At 39.5% G+C, this 22918-nt stretch overlaps 1 protein-coding gene across 18 annotated transcripts in view; it reads left to right on the plus strand.

Moving 5' to 3' along the window:
• QKI (QKI, KH domain containing RNA binding) overlaps nucleotides 1-22918 on the plus strand; it is a 313946-nt gene that overhangs the window by 191725 nt on the left and 99303 nt on the right. For 9 of the 18 annotated variants that reach the window (XM_043544316.1, XM_043544312.1, XM_043544311.1 and 6 more), the window contains one exon: nucleotides 18185-18235. The exons of the other annotated variants lie outside the window; for them this stretch is intronic. In XM_043544316.1, the coding sequence (XP_043400251.1) occupies nucleotides 18185-18235 (51 nt within the window). The remainder of the gene's footprint in view (nucleotides 1-18184; nucleotides 18236-22918) is intronic. 18 annotated transcript variants of the gene reach the window in all.

Genomic DNA, 22918 nt, shown 5'->3' on the forward strand with positions numbered 1-22918 from the left:
TGTTCTGTTGTGGAGATATGACTATCTAATTGGAAAGAGTCCAGTTTTACTTGCGTGTCACTCAGAGATGCCTCATCTTTCAATCAGTTCTTCAGGCTTCTTTGGACATGGTGGATTTTGCCTGGGCAGTGACTGTGTACCATTCCTCCTGGTTGCAGTCATTGAGGATTCCTGTGGAGGTGCAGCAGACAATTGAGGACCTCCCCTTTGAGGTATCTTTCTTTTATCTAAAACAGATGAGACTTTGCATTCCCTGAAGGACTCGAGAGGAATTGTGAAGTTTTTGAACCTCTATATGCAGGTGATGAAAAGGACAAAATATAATTCTCAAAACGTCCTAGACAGCAGTATTACATCTTCCAGGAGGCTGATGATCTAAGAGGAGGCAAAGGTCACAGAAGAGAAGGCCAATGCCTTCTACTTCCTTGGTTTCTTCATGTAGATGTCCTCAGGACTCAAAGCAGCTGATTTGACTCTTATGTCAAAGACAGCATGCTACCTGACCAGGATTTCACTGGCATTCCCCACTTTTCTGGGACAGGTTATCCCATTTTCTACATGTGATAGTTCATCACCTTGCACAAATGGGTACTAAGCCTGGTGCAATTGGGATATATCCTGCAGTTCCTTTCTATTTCCCTTCTACTACCCAGTCCATCTCCAGGGACCTCCTCATGAGTCTGTACTAAAACAAAAAATGCAAACCTTACATTCTTCAGAGGCCTTAGAGGAGGTAACCCTTCTACATCAGGGCAGGGGTATGGATTCCAATTATTTTCTAATACCCAAGGCCAAACGAGAACTCAGTCCCATCGTAGATTTTTGGAACCTGAACAAGTAAAGAAGATAAGGAGCAGGATGGTATTCATGGCTACAATTATCTCCTCCCTAGATCTGGGAGACTAGTGTGCTGCCATTGACTTACAGGTTGCCTGCTTCCATGTGGGTATTGATCCTGGCCACAGGAAGTTCCTGAGTTCTACTTCTGCCAGAACATTCCTGCCACTTCCCATGTATGTCCTTCAAGGATCATCATCAGATTCTTAGGTCAAGTAGATGCATGTACATACATGACTGCTCAGGGCACTGCAGGCTTGGCTCAAGTCAGTCCGTCATCCTCCGTTTCACCTCCTAGACAAGTTGGTATGCATCTTGGACAGGATGTTGGACTGGTGGATGAGCCAAGACTGTGTATGTAGAAGTTCCCTTCTCTCCCCCCTCCCTTCCATCACGTTAATAATGGATACCTTGGCCACAGGGTGGGGAGCATATTTGAGTGACCTGTAATCTCGGGGATTGTGGACTGCCCATGATTCCAGGTTATACGTAAACGTATTTGAGTTGTGCACAATATTCCATGCCTGTGAACAGTTCCTGCCTCATATTAATTCAGGGCAAGACTGTGTAGGTACTTATTGGCAGTGTCTCAGCGGTGTTTCATGTGAACAAACAAGGAGGTACCAAGTCCCGAGAAGGTGAGTAACCTTTTTTCCTTTTGTGCTTTTACCATAGACTCAAGAATGGCCTATTGAAGATAGAGAGAGACAGGAGCACCATCACAGGTATAAACCAGTGTCGGGAGCAAGGATATAATTAAGGAAAGCAAGCTGTTGATGTTATGGGCAGAGAAGCATAGAGGCGCCCCATAAGAAAAGGACCTGGGGATTACAGTGGATGAGAAGCTGGATATGAGTCAGCAGTGTGCCCTTGTTGCCAAGAAGGCCAATGGCATATTGGGCTGTATTAGTAGGAGCATTGCCAGCAGATCGAGGGAAGTGATTATTCCCCTCTATTCAGCACTGGTGAGGCCACACCTGGAGTATTGCCTCCAGTTTTGGTCCCCCTGTTACAGAAGGGATGTGTACAAATTGGAGAGAGTCCAGCGGAGGGCAACGAAAATGATCAAGGGGCTGAGGCACATGACTTATGAGGAGAGGCTGAGGGAACTGGGCTTATTTAGTCTGTAGAAGAAGACTGAGGGGAAATTTGATAGCAGCCTTCAACTACCTGAAGGGGGGTTCCAAAGAGGATGAAGCTACTCTGTTCTCAGTGGTGGCAGATGACAGAACAAGAAGCAATGGTCTCAAGTTGCGGTGCGGGGAGGTCTAGGTTGGATATTAGGAAACACAGTTTTACTAGGAGGGTGGTGAAGCACTGAAATGGGTTACCTAGGGAGGTGGTGGAATCTCCATCCTTAGAGGTTTTTAAGGCCCGGCTTGACAAAGCCCTGATTGGGATGATTTAGTTGGTTTTGGTCCTGCTTGGAGCAGGGGGTTGCACTAGATGACCTCCTGAGGTCTCTTCCAACACTAATATTCTATGATAAGTAGTTTGCATAGCCTGAACACACTCTCATATATCTGCTCCCCTCACACACAATCTCTCTCACTTCCCCAGCACACACTCTTTCTGTCTCTCTCTCCCCACTCACACTCTCCCCTCCCCCCCATACACTTCAGTTGAAAAGTTGCTGGCTATCTAGTAGGATATGGTGGGATTGAGAAACCTGCATCATGTGATGCTATACCTGCCCCATGAGGCATTGTAAACCCTTCCCAAAGCACCCTGCAGCCAGTTGCACGGTGGGATATCTACCCACAGTGCACTGCTCTGTCAATGCAAGAGCTACTTCTGTGGATGTGCTCTGCCAACACAAGAAGTATAGTGTGGACATGTAACACTGGTTTGTTTAAAGTGCTTTAATTAAAGCGGCGTAACTTCTGTCAACAAAACTTGGTAGTATAGACAAGGCCTTAGAGTGGAACATCAAAACTTGAATATTTAGAGTGAATTTGTTACATCTGGAGTGTATTGTATTCTGAGTCTTTGTTCCCTGATTCACTGTTCTCTCTCTCATATTTTTTTAAAGCTGGAGAAAAGCATTTTGTATGCTTGAGAGAACATCAAATTGGAGCTTCCTTTTAGAAGGCTACCTTAGTTAATTTTACCCCACAAGTTCTCTAGTTCTTAAAGTTCCCAGGCATCTAATTCAAGAAACATTGATGAGAGACATAGCTCCAATTTTATGTGTTTTTATTAACTATACCTAGCTGTAAACTAAAATAAAGCTATACAAACACATTGTCATCATCCCCCGCAAAAAAATCCAAATAACTAGGTTAAAAATAAAATAGATTAAAATACAGTAATTTCACATCAGTAAACAATTATGCAACATATAAAAAATTCGTTGTTTATAAATTGACTTCTAAAACACAAAAAAAATGGGAGCCAATTCAGTATTCAAACAGTTCGGTCAAACAAGGAACATGCAGGGGAGAAAAAATTCCAGTTGAGTTTGCTAAGATTTATTTATAAACCCAAAGAAACCACCTTGTTTCTTTCGTTAATATCAGTATTTTGGTTCTCTCCCTCTCCTGCTTGGTGGCTGGCTACAGGTATTCCCATACACTTTATAAGGAAGACTTTGATAATCCAATTTATGTTTAACAAACCAAAAATTTCTGAGTGTTTATCTGCAAACTCCTGTAATGGAAAGCATAGATTATTTATGCTTATTTATGAATAAGCAGCTTAAGTCATAGCTGCTGTTGAGCAATTTAGGAGCTGTCCTTTGGGGGTTTACACGTGTTCAGTTGCATACTTAAGATCATGTGAACTCTTCAATCTTAAAACATTTCAAACATTTATAGAATATTGCTTGCCATAGAAAGTGATCTTCTCCGCTTCTTGTGAAGTTTGTTAGCTAGCTGGTGTCCTGGTCTACAGGCTTGTTTGTGTCTTAGTTGGCTCATGAGGAGGTGGTGGAACCCAGCAACAATGGTCAGTTGCCAGAGAAGGAAGCATGGGCCTTTCTTGAAGTCACATGGCTTTTGAGGTCTGATTGTCTGGGCAAGGACAAGGGCGTCAAGTCATCTTCTGTCACTACATCTAAGAGTTTATGGCCATGCTTCCACCTTCCCCTGTAACTTATTTTTGGAGTACTTCGAGTTGGAATAAGGCATTCTCCCAGAGTGGCTAGGCCAAGCAAGAGTAAGTGTATCATATGAAAACAGAGGATTCTTTCCTACTCAACTGTTTGGATGAAAAAAACCTTTAAAGAATCCCTCAAGCTCGACTAATCTGTATCTGAACATTCGCGACAGTCTACTTCAGTGGTTCTCAACCTTTCCAGACCACTACCAAAAAAAAAAAAGTACTTGTGGCACCTTAGAGACTAACCAATTTATTTGAGCATAAGCTTTCGTGAGCTACAGCTCACTTCATCGGATACATTCAGTGGAAAATACAGTGAGGAGATTTATATACACACAGACCATGAAAAAATGGGTGTTTATCATGCACACTGTAAGGAGAGTGATCACTTAAGATGAGCTATTACCAGCAGGAGGGTGGGGGGGAAGAGAAAACCCTTTGTAGTGAGGATCTGTTCCTCAGACATTTTTGTTAACTGCTGGAAATGGCCCACCTTGATTATCACTACAAAAGGTTTTCTCCCACCCCCCCCCCCCCCACCCCCACTCTCCTGCTGGTAACAGGGCTGTTACTCTGAAACCAGACTACTACCGTAACTCCTCACTTAATATTATGTTCCTGAAAAATGTGACTTTATGCGAAACAATGTTAAGCGGATCCAATTTCCCCATAAGAATTAATGTAAATGGGGGGGGGGGGGGTGTTAGGTTCCAGGGAAATTTTTTTCACCAGACAAAAGACATTATATACAGTATAAGTTTTAAACAATTTTAAACAGTTTACTGTTGTACACAGCAATGAATGATTGTGAAGCTTGGTTGAGGTGGTGGAGTAAGAGGGTGGAATATTTCCCAGGCAATGCCTTGCTGCTAAATGATGAACTAGCACTTGGCTGAGCCTTCAAGGGCTCTTTGTTGTAGCCTCACACTCTACAAAGTAGCATGGACTGAGGCAGGAAACAATAGATACAGGGCAGTAGCTGCAAAAACTTCCCTGCAAAAACTGAACATCATGATGAGCCCAAGCTATCCAGCTGAAGCGCACCACTCCCTCCTCTTGACAGCACATGCACGGCTGCACAGGTTCTGACTTTCCAAAGTGCTGGGGGTGGGGTGGGGTGCATGCATGAGTGAGAGAGGTGCATTGCCCCTTTAAGTATGCTGACGCCACTTCAAGTACGTTGCCCTTTTAAAGAGATCAGCGAGTTCAGACAGGAAGCAACAGCTTCCAGCAAGCTCCCATCCCGCCTTCTGTCTCTGAGCCCCTCCACTCCTTTGTGTAGCAAGCACGCAGTGGGGGGGGCAGGAGCAGGGGGACATCCTGATATCAGCACCCCTCTCCCCCCTTCCCCCAGCAAGCAGGAAGCTCCCAGGAGCAGCTCCAAGGCGCTGGGCAGGAGCAGCACGGCAGTAAGGGGAGGGACAGCTGAACTGCTGCTGGGCAGCTGCAGAGCCACATACTTTACAGGGAATTTAGGGGAGCTGTGTCATGTCTCTTCCCCCCCCCCCCCCCCCCCCAATCACCACAGGGAGGCTCTGCTCTTCCAGAGAATCCTGCAAACAGTGGACAAAGCAGGCAGCTGCCAAACGACATTGTAAGGGAGCATTACGCAACTTTAAACGAGCTTCTTCCCTAATAGATCAGCAACGTAACAACGTTAATCAGGACAATGTTAAGTGACGAGTTACTGTATACCCCTTTCAGGAGTCGGATTTGGCTTGTGTACCCTCAAATTTCACCTTACTTAAAAACTACTTACAAAATCAGATATAAAAATACAAAAGTGTCACAGCATGCTATTACTGAAAAATTGCTTACTTTCTCATTTTGTCAGTATAAAATTATAGTTTGTACTGACTTCGCTAGTGCTTTTTACGTAGCCTGTTGTAAAGTAGGCAAATATCTAGATGAGTTGATGTCCCCCTGGAAGACCTCTGTGTACCACCCTGGTTCAGAACCAGTGGTCTACTTAGTAGTCCCCAAAATCAGTCTGCCTGGACAGATTATCCCTTTCAGGAAGCTGATTGCAAGATTTTTCTAATCTCGAACTGGACAAAAAGTTGAACAAAATCATTGACCATTTTACAAAAGTTCCAATTTTTTAAATATCCATTAAATACAAAATCAGATCTTTTAAAGATGAGTTGGAACTGAATTCTATTACTTAGTTATAAACACTGGATATTTTAATCTGCTATTTCACTTCCTTTCATCTAAGGGCATGCAAATGAGTAAAGATCCTTTTTGAAGCAACAATTTAACGTATTTTCCATTGACTAGAATAGAAATCGTAATGGTTGTTAAAATGACAATTTTACAGAGGAAAATTTTATTTTAATTTGACTGGGGGGTTGAATTCTCAAAAGATCCCACAAATTGAATAATCATCACACCTTAGCTTATGTTTTGGTATTACGTATCAGAACAGCTAATGTGTGGAGTCTCAAGAAGTTTTAAATTACAGCTGCTGACAAATTTTTACAAGGACAAAACTATGTTTCAGAAAGTGACTTTTTTAATTATAATTGTTTCACAAAAATCTGCTACCATTCTGTAAATGGGCTGATCCAGGTAACTATAGGCTAGTCAGTCTGATATCAGTCTTGGGCAAAATCTTGGAATGGTTGATGTGAGATTCAGTAAATAATGTATTCTGGGTTTTTAACATGGCAGTATACCTGGGTTATGGAAAACACAATTTGTCAGACAAATCTGATACCTTTATCAACTAAACTTGTAATTTTATTAAAAGTAAATGTTGACTTACAATATACTTAAGTCAACTCCCTTATAAAAGCTGCCTACTACATGATATGCTAAAAAAAAAAAATTAGCACTATGCAAAGTTGATGTGCACACACAAAATGGATTAAAAACTGGTTAATTTATGGATCTGAAAGCAGAATTGTTACTGGAATCTGTCAAATGAGGGGGTTTCTGGTAGGGTACCCTAATTATCTGTTCTTGGCTCAGTGCTATTCTGTGTGTGTGTGTACACACACACACATATATACACACACACATTATTAGTGATATGAAAGAAAATATAAAAGCTTTGCTACAGATATAAAAGTTGGTGGAGTGGTAAATAAGGAGAACAAGTCAGTTGAACAGTGTAATATGAGTTGCTTTGTAAACAGGGCTCATTCAAACATGCATTTAAATATAGCAAAATGGAAGGTTCTGAGCTTAGGAACAAGCAATAATATCGGTCACAATTACAAGATGGGGTGCTGTATCCTGGAAACAGTCTCCCTAAAAGATTTAAGGATCATGACAGATAACCAAATTAATGTAATCTCCAATGTGATGTTGCAGCTAAGAGAGCTAACATCATCTTTGGATGTTAAAATGGAAATATCAAGTCTGAGTAGGGAGAGAAAGTATTAAAATATATGTAGCATTGGCGAGACCATTACTGGAATGTGTCTGCTTCTGGTGTTCAGACTTTGTAAAGGAATTAGAAAAATAGGAAAGCATTCAGAATAGAGTAACAAGAATGACTACTGTCTGGTAAACCTGCTTTATGGAGAGAGACTTAAGAAACTCTGGTTGGTTTTATCCAAGAGAAGTTTAAGAGATGACTTGATCACTGTCTATGAATACCTTATTGAGGATAAGATTCCTGATTTTAGGGGGTTCTCTGTTAACATAACAAAATCTAGTGGCTGGTAGTTGAAGCTAGACACATTCAAATTTGAAAGAAAGATGAAAATCTTCGAGAGCATGATTAACCACTGGAACAACTTAATGAGATGTAGTGAATTCTCCATCACTTGAAGTGTTCTAATCAAATTGGATGTCTTTCTTAAAAAAATAAATAAAATTCAGGTGTAATTCACCCAAAAGTTATAGGCCTGATGCATGAATATGGTGAAAATAGGTGAAAATGCTAAGTCCGACTAGATGATCATGGTTTCATCTGATCGTAATCTAGGAAACTTTCAGAAGATATGTCTAGCCAAATGCTGGTTGCTTTTATGTATTTATTTTTTGCTGAATGAGATTCTTTTAGAAAAACCAAAATGCAGATTTTATACTCTTCCGTGATTTCTGTGTGTATTCATATGTGGTTTATACTTTTTAAATGTGGTATCACGTAATTTTAGACTAACAATTTGTAAATTAGTTTCACAAACCTAGTGTCAGTAGCAATATTTTTGAGGCTTTGAAACATTTTCCAGTACTGTTGGAAAGCTAAGCACAACATTGTTTCAGTGAATGGTGCTTCTCAAAACTGACCAGTCTGATTTTGTTGTCCACTTCGAATAAAATGCAGAAAGCAGACAAACAGCATAATTGGTGAAAAGCAAACTGGATTTGAAATTTTTTTTTAATAATCTCAGCTGATGTTTGTAAGCTATATAAAGAAACTTTAAAATGACTTGCCTAAAGACAGTGCTTTTAATAGAAAATGTAAGATTATACATTTGCTATGGTTTTCATCTTTTGATAAGTGTTTTGTTGGGAATATAAGTGATGGATACATTTCATAGAACATTCTGGGATAACTGTTAGAAGTCCAACTTATTGCATGACTAAAGTGAATATACAAATAGTTATTAAAAATAGGAAAAGCAGAGTTTTTTGTGGGAAAATGGGCAGTATGACCTAGGATTTTGGTTGAACTGGTATTTTGTAGACTGACATCTTCAATATAAAGTGATGTCCATGTGGTTTCTTCAGTTGGTGTTCCAATTTCCTCTCAAGTACTACAGACAAGTAAGGATGCTGAATTTGTAATGAATAGGAATGGGTCAGTGTAACATTTAGCTTCACATGAAGTTGATTCATCTGTCTCTCGAATGTGGGTTGTCCTAGATGAATGCATTATTTCATTTTGTAAGTTTACTAATATTGTATGTGCCTCAATTTAAGTCGAATACATGATTTCATATAACTGATTTTTGTTATCTGCAGACACTTGACTAATACTTGACTTATTTTTTTTACTGTGTAATTGTTAATTTCTTCCTAAACTTTTCTTAGCTTGGAGTTAAGATTGTGCATTTGAATAAGATTTTGAGCTGTGCATTGTGGGTTTTCATATATGAGTGAAAATCCCTCTTAATTATCAACGAAAGCTTAAGTAGCCTTGGTATATGATGCCTGGAAGAGAGCAGTCCTGTTCAAACCAGTGTCGAGTCACCATAATGAGGTTCGTCACTGCAGCAGAGCTTCTCTGCTATAGACTTTTTGAACATCAGTATTTAGGGAAGCTGTGAAGGGAGATGGAATTGTGGGAAATTGTAGTTGTGTGGGATATAGTGGAAAGGAAGCCTTTCCTCTGTGTTGAAAGTATTCCCAATTTTAAGCATGTTAAGCTTAAGATTGGAAAAATATTCCTCCTTTTCTTTGAGTGTCTGTCTCCGTCACCAGAAGACCTCCTCAGCCCTGAGCATGTATGAAACCTCTGCCTTCCCTGGTGGTCTTAACCACCCTGTAGATTTTCCCACCACTCTTGGATATGTGCTACAGTTTGCCGCATGGATTCCTATCTAGTCTTGTAAGGCTTCTTCGAGATAGGCTTCACTTTGTGGTGATCCTTAGGAAGTTGCCTCCCCAGTGGAGCTGGAAATTATGTTTCTTGGGCAAATTGCTATCATTTCTGGCATGAACAGTAGTTGGGGAGCAGACTGGGCAAGAGGACTGTTGACTTGGGATGAACTGGGGGAGCAGAGCTGGGAATCCAGACGGGTGGCAGCGTAAGGGATGCAGCTTCTCAGAATATAAATTTTCCACTGAGATCCAATATTATTTTGCTCTTCAAGTTGAAAAATACCAGTTAAGGTGAGCAAGCCAAATAATTTTCTGATTTTTTTTTTTTTTTTTAACATCTACACCGCTCCCCAAAGTTGCCCTGAATTTGGTTTTTAAATTGTCTGAAATCTTGGTGTGAAATTGTAGGTTTCACTTTTAAAATCTGATGATGTAAAAGCCTGAAAAAAATAACTCTGGGGAAATTTTAAAGAGATGTGATCTTAAATTTCTTTCAACTCTAACAGACAAAACACTTTAGAATGTAAAATGTACCTAGAAACTGAAGTTTGGCTTCTTCCTTGAAATAGTCCATCTTTGAGACTAACTTCTGTAAATTGTCCTGTTTAAAAGATTTCCACACAACTTAGTGGAAAACCTAGCACATCTTTTCATGATCAGAGCTGAAGATGTGCATCACTAGGAGCATCACTCCTGATGTACACCTCTTGTAATGTTCTATTCTCAAATAAAGGAAGAATCCTCCAGAAAGTATGTCATGAAAGTGTGCCCTGAAACTTGCTTTAGTGGCAGAGGTTTTCAGTCTGCCGTGTACCCATTACACCATCACAGCTAATGTGTCTGATTTTTGTGGATGACTCATGCTCAAATCTTGTCTGTATTAAATCAATGGTACAAATACTTAGCATTCTGAACAGTGTGTGTTGTATTGTTGGGGCCTGTGGAACATGTTTCACAATTGACTATGGATCTGTTCAATAGAACAGTTGTACTGTATCCAGCAGTTAGGGTGACCAGACGTCCTAATATTTAACTCTTTGTCCAGCGTCCTGACCGATATACGATTGGGACGCCATTTGTCCCAATATTGTAGGGTTGCTTGCCAGAAATCTGGCTGGCGCAGGGCTGGCAGGCTCCCTGCCCGGCTCCCCGGAAGTGGTGACAGCTCCCTCTGGGTCCTAGGCACAGGGATGGCCAGAGGGGTTCTACGTGTTGCCCCCAACATGAGCACCAGTTCTGCGCCTCCCATTGGCTGGACCCAGAGGGAGATGTCGCCACTTCCAGGGAGCTGCCTCAGCTAAGCCCTGCCCGGAGCTCACACCCCCTCCCGCACTCCAGTCCCCAAAACTGAGTCCCCTGCTGCTCCAAAACTCCCTCCCAGAGTCAGCACCCTGAACCCTCTCCCATGCCCCTTCCCCAGCTCTGAGACAGACACCCCCCCCCCCTTGGGTGTGGAGTGGGGGTGTAGAAAACTTTAAAGTATTCTTTTTCCTTAAATATCAGGATTGTAAAATTTTATTATCCGTGTTTATATGTTGGCATACTTGGAGGCTTAGAGAATTGGAGCAAGAACTTTTCTCATTTGTCAGTCAGAGATGTGTTTGGAAACTATAAAATACGGTTTTTCCTTGGAGTTTTGGTAGGGGGTTGAGTTAAATAGTTGTTTAAAACGTTCTCTTTTTTAGTTTAACATCTAAAAATTGCTCATACTTCAGTATCTAATCTCTTGTGATACTGTCCCAATACTGTTCTTCTGTCCTCTAGTCTACAGAGACTTCCAGGGGGACAGGGACGACTTCATAATATAAAAATAAGCAAAAGACAAGACTTCATATTTATCATGTAAAAGTAAGTAGAAAATGACTCTTGTGGTGGGGAAGGTATATTTATACTTTCTTTAAGCATAATAGAGGCAAAATAGGATTCCAACAATTATTTTCCTTTGCAGGTCATAGAATCATAGAATATCAGGGTTGGAAGGGACCTCAGGAGGTCATCTAGTCCAACCCCCTGCTCAAAGCAGGACCAATCCCCATCTAAATCATCCCAGCCAGGGCTTTGTCAAGCCTGACCTTAAAAATATCTAAGGAAGGAGATTCCACCACCTCCCTAGGTAACGCATTCCAGTGTTTCACCACCCTCCTAGTGAAATTTTTTTTCCTAATATCCAACCTAAACCTCCCCCACTGCAACTTGAGACCATTACTCCTTGTTCTGTCATCAGCTACCACTGAGAACAGTCTAGATCCATCCTCTTTGGAACCCCTTTTCAGGTAGTTGAAAGCAGCTATCAAATCCCCCCTCGTTCTTCTCTTCCGCAGACTAAACAATCCCAGTTCCCTCAGCCTCTCCTCATAAGTCATGTGTTCCAGTCCCCTAATCATTTTTGTTGTCCTCCGCTGGACTCTCTCCAATTTTTCCACATCGTTCTTGTAGTGTGGGGCCCAAAACTGGACACAGTACTCCAGATGAGGCCTCACCAATGTCGAATAGAAGGGAACGATCACGTCCCTCGATCTGTTGGCAGTGCCTCTACATATACATCCCAAAATGCCATTGGCCTTTTTGGCAACAAGGGCACACTGACTCATATCCAGCTTCTCGTTCACTGTAACCACTAGGTCCTTTTCTGCAGAACTGCTGCCGAGCCATTCGGTCCCTAGTCTGTAGCACTGCATGGGATTCTTCCGTCCTAAGTGCGGGACTCTACACTTGACCTTGTTGAACCTCATCAGATTTCTTTTGGCCCAATCCTCTAATTTGTCTAGGGCCTTCTGTATCCTATCACTACCCTCCAGCATATCTACCTCTCCTCCCAGTTTAGTGTCATCTGCAAACTTGCTGAGGGTGCAATCCACACCATCTCCAGATCATTAATGAAGATATTGAACAAAACCGGCCCGAGGACCGACCCTTGGGGCACTCCACTCCAAGGTCATCTTGTCGGGATTACTGCATTTTAAAATATTAAAGTCAGGAGATTTGTTAGGTAAAATTTTAGATCTCCTTTATTTTTTCAGGTGGTAGTGCTTTCAGTTTGTCCTTTGTCGTATAAGTGAGTTTCACATTTTGGTGGTTCATCCACACTCCATAGTTACAAAAAGTTGCGGTGCATGTTTGCATCTGAAATCTTTTCCCAAAGATGGTTTTACAGTGACATTGTGGTTAATTACTCTGCTAATATATTTCTCATACCCTCATCACCATTTCAGAGATGCCCTCCAAAAATCTGGATGTAAAATAAACTGTCTGGAAGGGAAACAAACAGTTAATCCAGCAGATAGGTTTACATCAGCAAATAAATTTCATCTGGCCTATCTTCCATCAAACTGCATCTAAAAATACATCTGACTGCATTTTTCATTGTGATTTTTTTAGCATCATTGACGCTTAAAGGTCCTGTTCACCTTCAAGGTTCATTTAGGTAGAGTAATGCCAGCAATGGTAGCAAGGCTTCCATCACTTCCCATCCAGCAGATTTACAGATCTACTGTATAGTTTTCTATTTATATTTTTGAAACAAATGTGTATTACTGTATACACATTTTGTGTCATGACATTAATCCAATTTTGGTTTATCAGTGACATGTTTTTAAAAAGAGAATTGTAATGGTCCAATGACTCAACTCATTTATTTCCTTTCGGTCTCCTCTCAAGTTGTACAGTGTATGTTTACTTGATTGAGACAATCCTACTTTTTAAACATTTTTATTTAAATGTTCTTGTTCACTGTCTAGGGTATCTTTTTTTTCTTCCAGAAGACAAGTCTTTAGTATTTGCGTGCTTTGTTCTTCCAGGGACACACCTGCATGATTCATTTCTCATTGTCGGATCTGTTGTAACTCTCTTGTATTTGGAGAAGACACACTGTGTGCCCAATTCGTCTCTGTACGTAGTGACTAAAATAGATTTATGTTCCTCTTCCCCCCCTCCCCCTCCCCCGAAGCTGAGGAATATTTATTTAGTAAGCCCTTTTAAAAATTTGATCAAAACAATGTAGATGCATGACGCTGCGTTCATCTGCTAAAACAGTTTAGTGAGTCAGATTTTGCTACTGTTCCTTCCAGATTTGGTCATATGCGTGAGTAGGAACACAAGGCTGGGATATATTTTAACTCCTATCTTAAAAAATAAATAAATAAATAAAATAAAAAATTACAGGTAAGTAGTATTCCTACAGTATGTACACCTTGCAGAGAATTTAGCTTACTCTGAAAGCTTTTTCCTGAATATTGTGTATTCCTGAATGTTCCAGAAGCTAAGCACCAATGTTACCAATATCAGATACTTAAATGGATTAGCAAACAGCTGTAGTTACTTTCTCATGGAAAATAATTTATAATCCTGTGACTTGTTAAATGTTAAGAAGCGTTGATCATCCAATGGGAAAGCTTTATAAAATTCAGTCTGAGTTTCAGATATTCAGTATGGGCAGTTTGGCATAGGGATTCTGTGAAGGTATTCTTCAATTTAAACCTTATACCAGCTTCATATGTAAGAAATGGTGAGAGCAGCAAAGTGGCAGGAAGCTTTTTATACTGTTCATTTACTTGTCAGCATCATTGTTATGTAGTTCGAATACATCTCTAGGGAGTTTTTTTGACTGACAGTTTTCTCACAGAGCTGATGTACAATACAGTTAATGCTGTATTCTGTGATTTAGGTACTCTGTAGGATTAACAGTTTTAAGTGTATTCCTTACTAACGATGTCTCTTCTTAAGAGACCAGATGGTTTTAGAGCGAGAACGTTCAGTATATGGTCTAGTAGTTGTGTGTGCTGTTGTAGCAAATCTCTTTTGGAGTCCCTGACTTTCAAAGATGTTCTCTCATTTAAAAAAGTAATTTTTAAAATAAATTACATGTTAATAGAAGGAAATACGTTCTGTTATGTCAGTGAACTGGAATTCAGGATGTCTTGGTTCAGTTCCAAGCTATGGCACAGAATTTCTATGTCAATGCTTTATGGTCAGTCTTTCTGCCTCAGTTTCCTATTTGTAAAATGAGATAACACTTCCCTACTGCGGTGGGGTGGGGTGGCTAAATTAATGTATGTGAAGCATACAAGTATTCTAGTGTTGGGTTCGTATAAATAAGTACGTAGGACTTAAAAGAAAACAAGTAATTTGCTGATCTTCATATTTGGCAAATATCAAGGTATTCACAGCCACTTGCTTAAGTTGTGTAACAACAAACTTTGTCTTAAAAACTCTGTTAACTTTGAAATCAGTCAGTCTCGAAGACTTAAAAGTAGATTCATCTACTACACCTGTCTGAGTCCCATTGCTAACTTTGGGGTTCACAATTACTTTTTCATATTTTTAAAATGTTTTTCTCCCCTTCAATGTGTGAAATATTTGAACAAACGGGAAAATGACTGTACAGTAAGTGGTATCAAAAACACAAAGTAAAGACACTGGAACAACAATGAGATTTTTTTTTTCTCTGCTGTAATCTATTTCAGTTATAGGAATCTTAAGTGTTACTAGTAATGATAGGAGTACTTGTGGCACCTTAGAGACTAACAAATTCATTAGAGCATAAGCTTTTGTGGGCTACAGCCCACTTCAGCAGATGCATAGAATGGAACATATAGCAAGAAGATATATATACACACACATACAGAGAAGGTGGAAGTTGCCGTACAAACGGTAAGAGGCTAATTAAGATGAGCTATTATCAGCAGAGAAAAACACTTTTATAGTGATGATCAAGATGGCCCATGTAGACAGTTGGCAAGAAGGTGTGAGGATACTTAACATGGGGAAATAGATTCAATGTGTAATGACCCAGCCACTCCCAGTCTCTATTCAAACCCAAGTTAATGGTATCTAGTTTGCATATTAATTCAAGCTCAGCAGTTTCTTGAAGTCTGTTTTTGAAGCTTTTCTATTGCAAAATTGCCACCCTTAAGTCTTTTACTGAGTGGCCAAAGAGGTTGAAGTGTTCTCCTCCTGGTTTTGGAATGTTATGATTCCTGATGTCAGATTTGTGTCCATTTATTGTTTTGCATAGAGACTGTCCGGTTTGGCAAATGTACAGGGCAGAGGGGCATTGCTGGCACATGATAGCATATATCACAATGGTAGATGTGCAAATGAACGAGCCTCTGATGTCAGAGGACCTAATGTGATTAGGTCCTCTGATGGTGTCACGTGAATAAATATGTGGACAGAGATGGCATTGGGCTTTGTTGGAAGGATAGGTTCCTGGGTTAGTGTTTTTGTTGTGTGGTGTGTGGTTGCTGGAGAGTATTTGCTTCAGGTTGGGGGGCTGTCTGTAAGGGAGGACTGGTCTGTCTCCCAAGATCTGTGAGAGTGAGGAATCATTTTTCAGGATAGGTTGTAAATCTTAGATGCACTGGAGAGGTTTTAGTTGGGGGCTGAAGGTGACAGCTAGTGGCATTCTGTTGTTTTCTTTGTTGGGCCTGTCCTGTAGTAGGTGACTTCTGGGTACTCTTCTGGCTCTGTCAATCTGTTTTTTCACTTCATCAGGTAGGTATTATAGTTTTAAGAATGCTTGATAGAGATCTTGTAGGTGTTTGCAGCAAATGCGGTTGTATCTTAGAGCTTGCTGTATACAATGGATCGTGTGGTGTGTCCTGGATGGAATCTGGAGGCATGTAGGTAAATATAGCGGTCAGTAGGTTTCCGGTATAGGATGGTGTTTATGTGACCATCGCTTATTAGCACAGTAGTGTCCAGGAAATGGACCACTTGTGTGGATTGGTCTCGGCTGAGATTGATGGTGGGATGGAAATTGTTGAAATCATGGTGGAATTCCTCAAGGGCTTCTTTTCCATGGGTCCAGATGATGAAGATGTCATCAGTGTAGTGCAAGTAGAGTAGGGGCTAATAAGCGATGGTCACGTAAACACCACATACTTACCTACGTGCCTGTATTTGGTAGTACAGCTCTAACTAAAATGACCCTTGGATGTCATCACTTTCAGATTCAAATGCAAAGCTCTTTTATTCGGCTTAGCTTTGCCACAATAAATTTTTCACTCGTACATAGACACACAATGGCACTCAACCACTCTCTCAAACAAAGTAATAATCACCCCCTCCCATAAACCGTGTAATCTAATCGAGTAAATTTTCCTTCAGGCTGGGAAGGACAAAAGGGATTTTTTTTTTCTATTTTTGAGTACTTGAGAGCTTCTCAGATGCCATTATATGACCACCTGGATAAACCAGAAAGAGCAAACCTCTCTGTTCTAGAACTGTTCCAGGATCAATGTACCATTTCCCCAAAGAGAGGGGAAAACAAGTTGTATAATTTTCACAAGTGTTTTCCAGCCCTAGCTTTTTGAGACAAAATGGCTTTATATTAGCTTAGAACATTGCACTTTTCAGAATTTAACTAGAAATTAAACTGTTCTGAATAAACATTCAGTTTCTTAAAGTTTGGTTTTATTTCCTGCTATTGTAGAAGTTAGTTGCAATGAAGTAAAGATGGAATAAAATAAAATCAGATTTGTTTCCTTAAAATTCCTTTTCATTCTCCCTGCTCATTGTACGTTTTTGTTTTTGTTTTCCTTGATTTTCCCAGGAGTAATTACATTTCATGCCTTCGCTCTCTATTTTTATTAATATAAGTGTAATTTATATACTTTAGGGGTATATGGAAGCAGTACAAAGGACTTTCTTTCCTTAAAGCATTTTTCTAAGAGATTCTTGTACTAAATTTCTCTGTCACGTTGTAATAAACTTGTTTTCAGGATAACTAAAATTTGTAATGTGCAGTTAAGACAGTCACTTAATTGTTTTGCTACTAAGAGTCAGATCTTCTAAGACACACTTCAGGAGCATCTGTTTGAAGAACACTGATACTTTAGCATTATACTTCTTATGCAGGGGTATATGATCAGTGTTTCTAATGGAGTTATTTCTGGTGCCTCAATAATCCATAATTAATGTTGCAGCTGTCCTGTTACAACCCCTACTTTTACCACCATTCTATAACTTTGGCTTGAATTTCCATTTTAGTCCAAAAATTGGCAGCTTGCTCTTAGACCAGAAATGAAATTTTTTTGCAATATTTCGGGGAAACTGATCAAGGAGTTTGTTTCTTGTTACCACCAGTACATATATGCCAACTTCTCTTTTTTTCAAAGAAAGGTTAGTGAACAGTGAGAATACACAGTTTGGGTGCCTTTAGTTAACCATGTCATGTTCCTTCCTTTGTCTCCCGTTATGTTTTGATTGAAGGTGACCTGCAAAGGATATTTTAAAATTGGGCTTGTACTCTTTCTTGTTGCTTTATGTATAAAGAGGGACTGAAAGTGATTTTAAATATTTATTTTCTGCTTGCTTTTTACCTTAGAAATATCAGAAATGTTCTTACTGGTTTCCCCTGGTTTTTCTAGAGGACTTATAGCATGTTTCGGAAGATGCATAATGTTAGCTCTCACAACTCAATTGAAGGCATGGGAATATTGGAACTTTAACTCAACATCCTTTTTCCAAATTGTAATTAGACATTGAAGTGAAATATGTTAAGAAAACAGAATATTAAACTATGTAACAGTCTCTTTCCCTCTCAATTGCTAAGTTTTCCCTCTCGGCTCTTGTGATGTTGTCTTGTAATTAGTTCTCTGTTCATCATGGTGTCTTCCTGACTAGACAGGACCTGAATCTTGAGTGTAAATAAGCAGAAAAAATCACCTTAACTAAACCTTCACGCCTCTTTTAAACATTCTAAAGAAGCAAAGTAGGGCACAAGCCCAATGTTTTTTTTCCTTTGCAGGTCTCCTTTAAGAGCAGAAGCAACCTTGATCCAGCAGTTTTGGAGGTAGAGGCAAGTAATTTTTTACTTTTTTTGTCAACATTTCAATAATTTTTGGGGGGGTACATATAACTTAAAGAAGGCCTAGTTTAAAAACCTCAAACACTGTGTACACTTAGTCTGAAGAATATATCTTCAGATTTATTTAAGCTTTTCTTGCTTACTGTTTGTCTATGTGAGCAATTAAACTAGTGAAACATGTTGCAGATAATCTTTTTAACCCCACTGGATGTTATAGCCCATGTAAGCATTTAAAAAAAAGTTTCTAGATCTTTTCCTTGTGGGACCATCTTCAAAATATAAATCAGTAAATGGAAATTATCAGGTTCATTTCCTCCTAAAAATCAGTTATTTATGCTCCATACCTCCAGCTGCTGGAGCTTCTATCTCAAGTTTCTGCTTCTTAGATTCTTTGATATGTTAGTTGAAAATACACACCTCTGTAAGTAGAATTGTCTTTCCCCTTCACACTCCAACCTTCCTCTCAAGACTGTGGCGGCAATTCCTACATTGCTATGTAGGGAAACTCAACAGTTCCTCCTGTCCCCAAGCAATGGTTAATCCCCCAGGAAGTGACATTTCTGTGACTGGGGTAAGATGTCTCCTGCAGGCATTCTTGGGCCCTGAAAAAGAGGGAGCTCTTGTCCTCTTTTTGCCACCCACAGAAGAGTGTTGGGAAGCAGCTCTCTGTCTCAGTACCACAATCTAAACGCTGAGCCTTTGGCTGCTACCGTGGAGTAATCTTGGGCAAAATGGAGTAGTTGCTGATGTTCTACTTCAATTAGATTGGCATGGTTTACATGGGTCAATTTGTGCATGTCTCTTTAGATGTGATTCCTGTAGTCTGTTTCCATGTATAATAAATCCTTTTGAGATTTCATATTGGTTGTAATAAAGGCTTTCTGTGTCCACCAGGAATGAACTAGTGTGTGTACTGTTTTTAATTTTCTTGTTCAAAGATGCACGTGTATAAATGAGACTTCGTTTTCCAATAACTAGAATTTCTTAACCTTAAACCTAGATGGACATTAATTGACATCTGTAGGGCAAAGAGGTGAAGTATTTACCTTAGTTTTTAGTTTCTTGAATTATTAGAATGCTAGAGATATGATGGAGAAAATAGTGAAAACTGTGGTCGCCCCATCTCAAAAAAGATATATTGGAATTGGAAAAGGTTCAGAAAAGGGCAACAAAAATGATTAGGGGTATAGAATGGCTTCCGTATGAGGAGAGATTAATAAGGCTTTTCAGCTTGGAAAAGAGGTGACTAAGGGGGGATATGATAGAGGTATATAAAATCATGAGTGGTACAGAGAAAGTAAATAAGGAAATGTTATTTACTCCTTCTCATAATACAAGAACAAGGGGCTACCAAATGAAATTAATAGGTAGCAGGTTTAAAACAAACACAAAGTATGTTTTCACGCAACGCACTGTCAACCTCTGGAACGCCTTGCCAGAGGGTGTTGTGAAGGCCAATACTATAATGGGGTTCAAAAGGGAGCTAGATAGATTCATGGAAGATAGGTCAGTCAATGGCTATTAGCCAGGATGGGCAGGAATGGTGTACCTAGCCTCTTTTTGCCAGAAGCTGGGATTGGGAGACAGGGCATGGATCATCTGATGATAACCTGTCCATTCCCTTTGGGGCACCTGCCGTTGGCCATTGTCAGAGGACAGGATACTGGGCTTGATGGACCTTTGGTCTGACCCAGTATGGCCATTCTTATGTTCTTAGGTTTATATTTTGGCTCTGGTTCCTATTTCAGTGATTACTTCCATTTTTGACAGATACAGCAGAATTCTGAGGTCATAACAGTATAATGTAAAGATTAAAATAAAATGGCTAACGTTTAAAGTAAGCATTAATATTTGTCTTCAAAATACTGTGCAACATAGAATACTAATGAAAAATGACACTAAACTTTTTAGCACTCATCGTGGTGTTTTGTGAATGGAAGAATACGTTTATGCTGGATAATAGGTAACTTTTTTTTCTGTCTCTATATAATATAAAGCTTGGTCGTGGCATTTAGGCACAGCCCAGTATTAAGGAGCAGTGCAGTCATATCTTTTTGGGGAATCCTCTGCCTCAAAATTCCACCTTCATGCCAGGAAGGTAGAGTATGTGCTTCTGTGGTTCATTGTGGCATTCAGCTTAACCACCCACATCAGAGCAGGAAGGAACCTATCCCTGTTCTCTACTGCGTGCAAGGACTTCAATTGTGCCTGTGGCTAATGCAGGCTGCACAATGGAGGGACAAAGGTTTCTAGTTAGCCCACTGCCCCCTAATTACCTGTGTAGGGGCCAAGCACAATCCGGTCCACAGAAAGCAGTTTCATATTTTGTTGTATAACAGTTGAATTAATGTGATTTTTTTTCTATTTCATTAAAAGAATTAAGCATGTATAGAATATAAATGAGGGCATACTCCCAATACTTTTCTCCCCACCTCACTGGCTTTGCTCAAGTTGTGCTTTGTCCATCAACATTTAAGTGTAGTAACCTCCCTGTGAAATTTTGACTGACTTTCATCTAAAGGCAGAATGGATTCCTGAATCAGTTTCAGTAGACATTTTTACAAAACATAGTTTTACAAGATTCTGAAAGAGAAGAACCAGTGAAAATGTTCTTCCAAATCTCTGCAAGTTTCTGCCAAAAAAGGAGTACAAGAATACATTAGTAATTGAGAAATGTATTGTATTAGTTTTTTTTGTACTTCCAGGAATCACTGTTGATTTGCTCCCCTCTTCCTTATAGTTTTTCCATCCCTGCTTTGTCTGAATGTTGTGGCAAAATTCCTTCTAGCAAATACAGTTGATTCATGATGCCCTCCAGTATTAGTCAGTGCTGCTCCTCCTATGGTCCGAGAGGGTTGACTTGAAGATACCACAGAAAGAGGAATTACCTCATCTAGGAGCCAAGTTGTTTCTCATGTGGCAGCATATTGTTGTGCTAATAGACTGAAAAGCTCAATCTCTTTAGACTCATTTAATTTGCCTGTTCTGGACTTGGTTTTCCAGATGCAGAGAACATGTACTAGATTTGTGATGAAATACATTTTACTCGGTGTTATGGTGAATGTAATTTAATGCCAGATTGGCTATTTAGGAGTTAATTTTTTTATTAATGCTCAACAAAATGTAATTTTGAGAATTTTATATCTGTGGACCTTACCCCCGCACGTCAGTTTATATTAACTAGTCTAAAGGATAAGTGTGTCATTTTGTGTTGGTAGCTTTGGAAGAATAAAAATGTCTCATAAGCAATAGCTGTAGAGCTACTAACTGCAACTGATCTTGCAGGAAGCATGTTTAAATAGAATTTTCCTTGATAGTACCACGTTAATATACACTTGACTTAAAAGCAATTCTTAAGTTGAATTTCCCCCTGTTGATTATTGACTTAGATTCATATAATATATGAGGGTTATATGAAGCTTGCTAAGATCCCATTATTGACAGTACCCAAAACTGCAGTAATTGGGTACTCTGGGACCTAAACAAAATACTAGTCATTTCTAACCCGTGACTTGGAAATTAAACAAAATGTTCAAAAGGGATTTCACACTACCTATTTTTATACTGTAGTGTTGTTTGGGTGGTATCTGGGAACTGTAAAGAATAACCATTGAAATTTAAAATATAATGGATTTTAAATACTTATTCATGGGAAAGACTGTAATCTTATGTATCTTTTAAAAATATGATACTGGCTAAGAGATGCAGTCATAGCTTGGCTGTAAATTTAGTGGCAAATAGAAAATCTGTGATACAGTATTTCAAGCACTGGAGAATCAAAGTCTGATTTCACGGTCTAAAAAATGTAAAATTATTTTAAAACCCTGCAGTACTCCATTTCAGTGTTAGTTTGACTACTATACTAATTGAGGCTCCAGTCCTGCTCCCATTAAAGTCAATGGCAAAACACCCATTAACATAAATAGCTCAGGATTCGGCCCTAAATTTCTAGTTAGAAAGGAATGACGGAAATATATTTCCAAACAAAAAAAAACTGTTAAAATGGAGTTAGGGGTTGAGAGTATATATCATTAGCTTAAAGGTATAAAAATCACAGGGATGTTGTCATTATCTGAAAACCTGGAAATTCAGGGTTAAGTTTTATTCTTAAAAATTCAAACATATCAAGATAAGAAATGCACAGTTTAGGCACCTAGACTACCTTAAGTTGTTCCTGTAGTAATGATTAGCGTACAATAATCATATAATTATGGACATAGTGTACTTAGATTTCCAGAAAGCCTTGACAAGGTCCCTCACCAAAGGCTCTTACGTAAATTAAGTTGTCATGGGATAAGAGGGAAGATCCTTTCATGGATTGAAAACTGGTTAAAAGACAGGGAACAAAGGGTAGGAATAAATGGTAAATTTTCAGAATGGAGAGGGGTAACTAGTGATATTCCCCAAGGGTCAGTCCTAGGACCAATCCTATTCAACTTTTTCATAAATGATCTGGAGAAAGGGGTAAACAGTGAGGTGGCAAAGTTTGCAGGTGATACTAAACTGCTCAAGATAGTTAAGACCAAAGCAGACTGTGAAGAGCTTCAAAAAGATCTCTCAAAACTAAGTGATTGGGCAACAAAATGGCAAATGAAATTGAATGTGGATAAATGTAAAGTAATGCACATTGGAAAAAAATAACCCCAACTATACGTACAATATGATAGGGGCTAA

This window comes from Chelonia mydas, chromosome 3 (assembly GCF_015237465.2).
Source record: "Chelonia mydas isolate rCheMyd1 chromosome 3, rCheMyd1.pri.v2, whole genome shotgun sequence".
Classification (NCBI taxonomy): Eukaryota; Metazoa; Chordata; order Testudines; family Cheloniidae; genus Chelonia; species Chelonia mydas.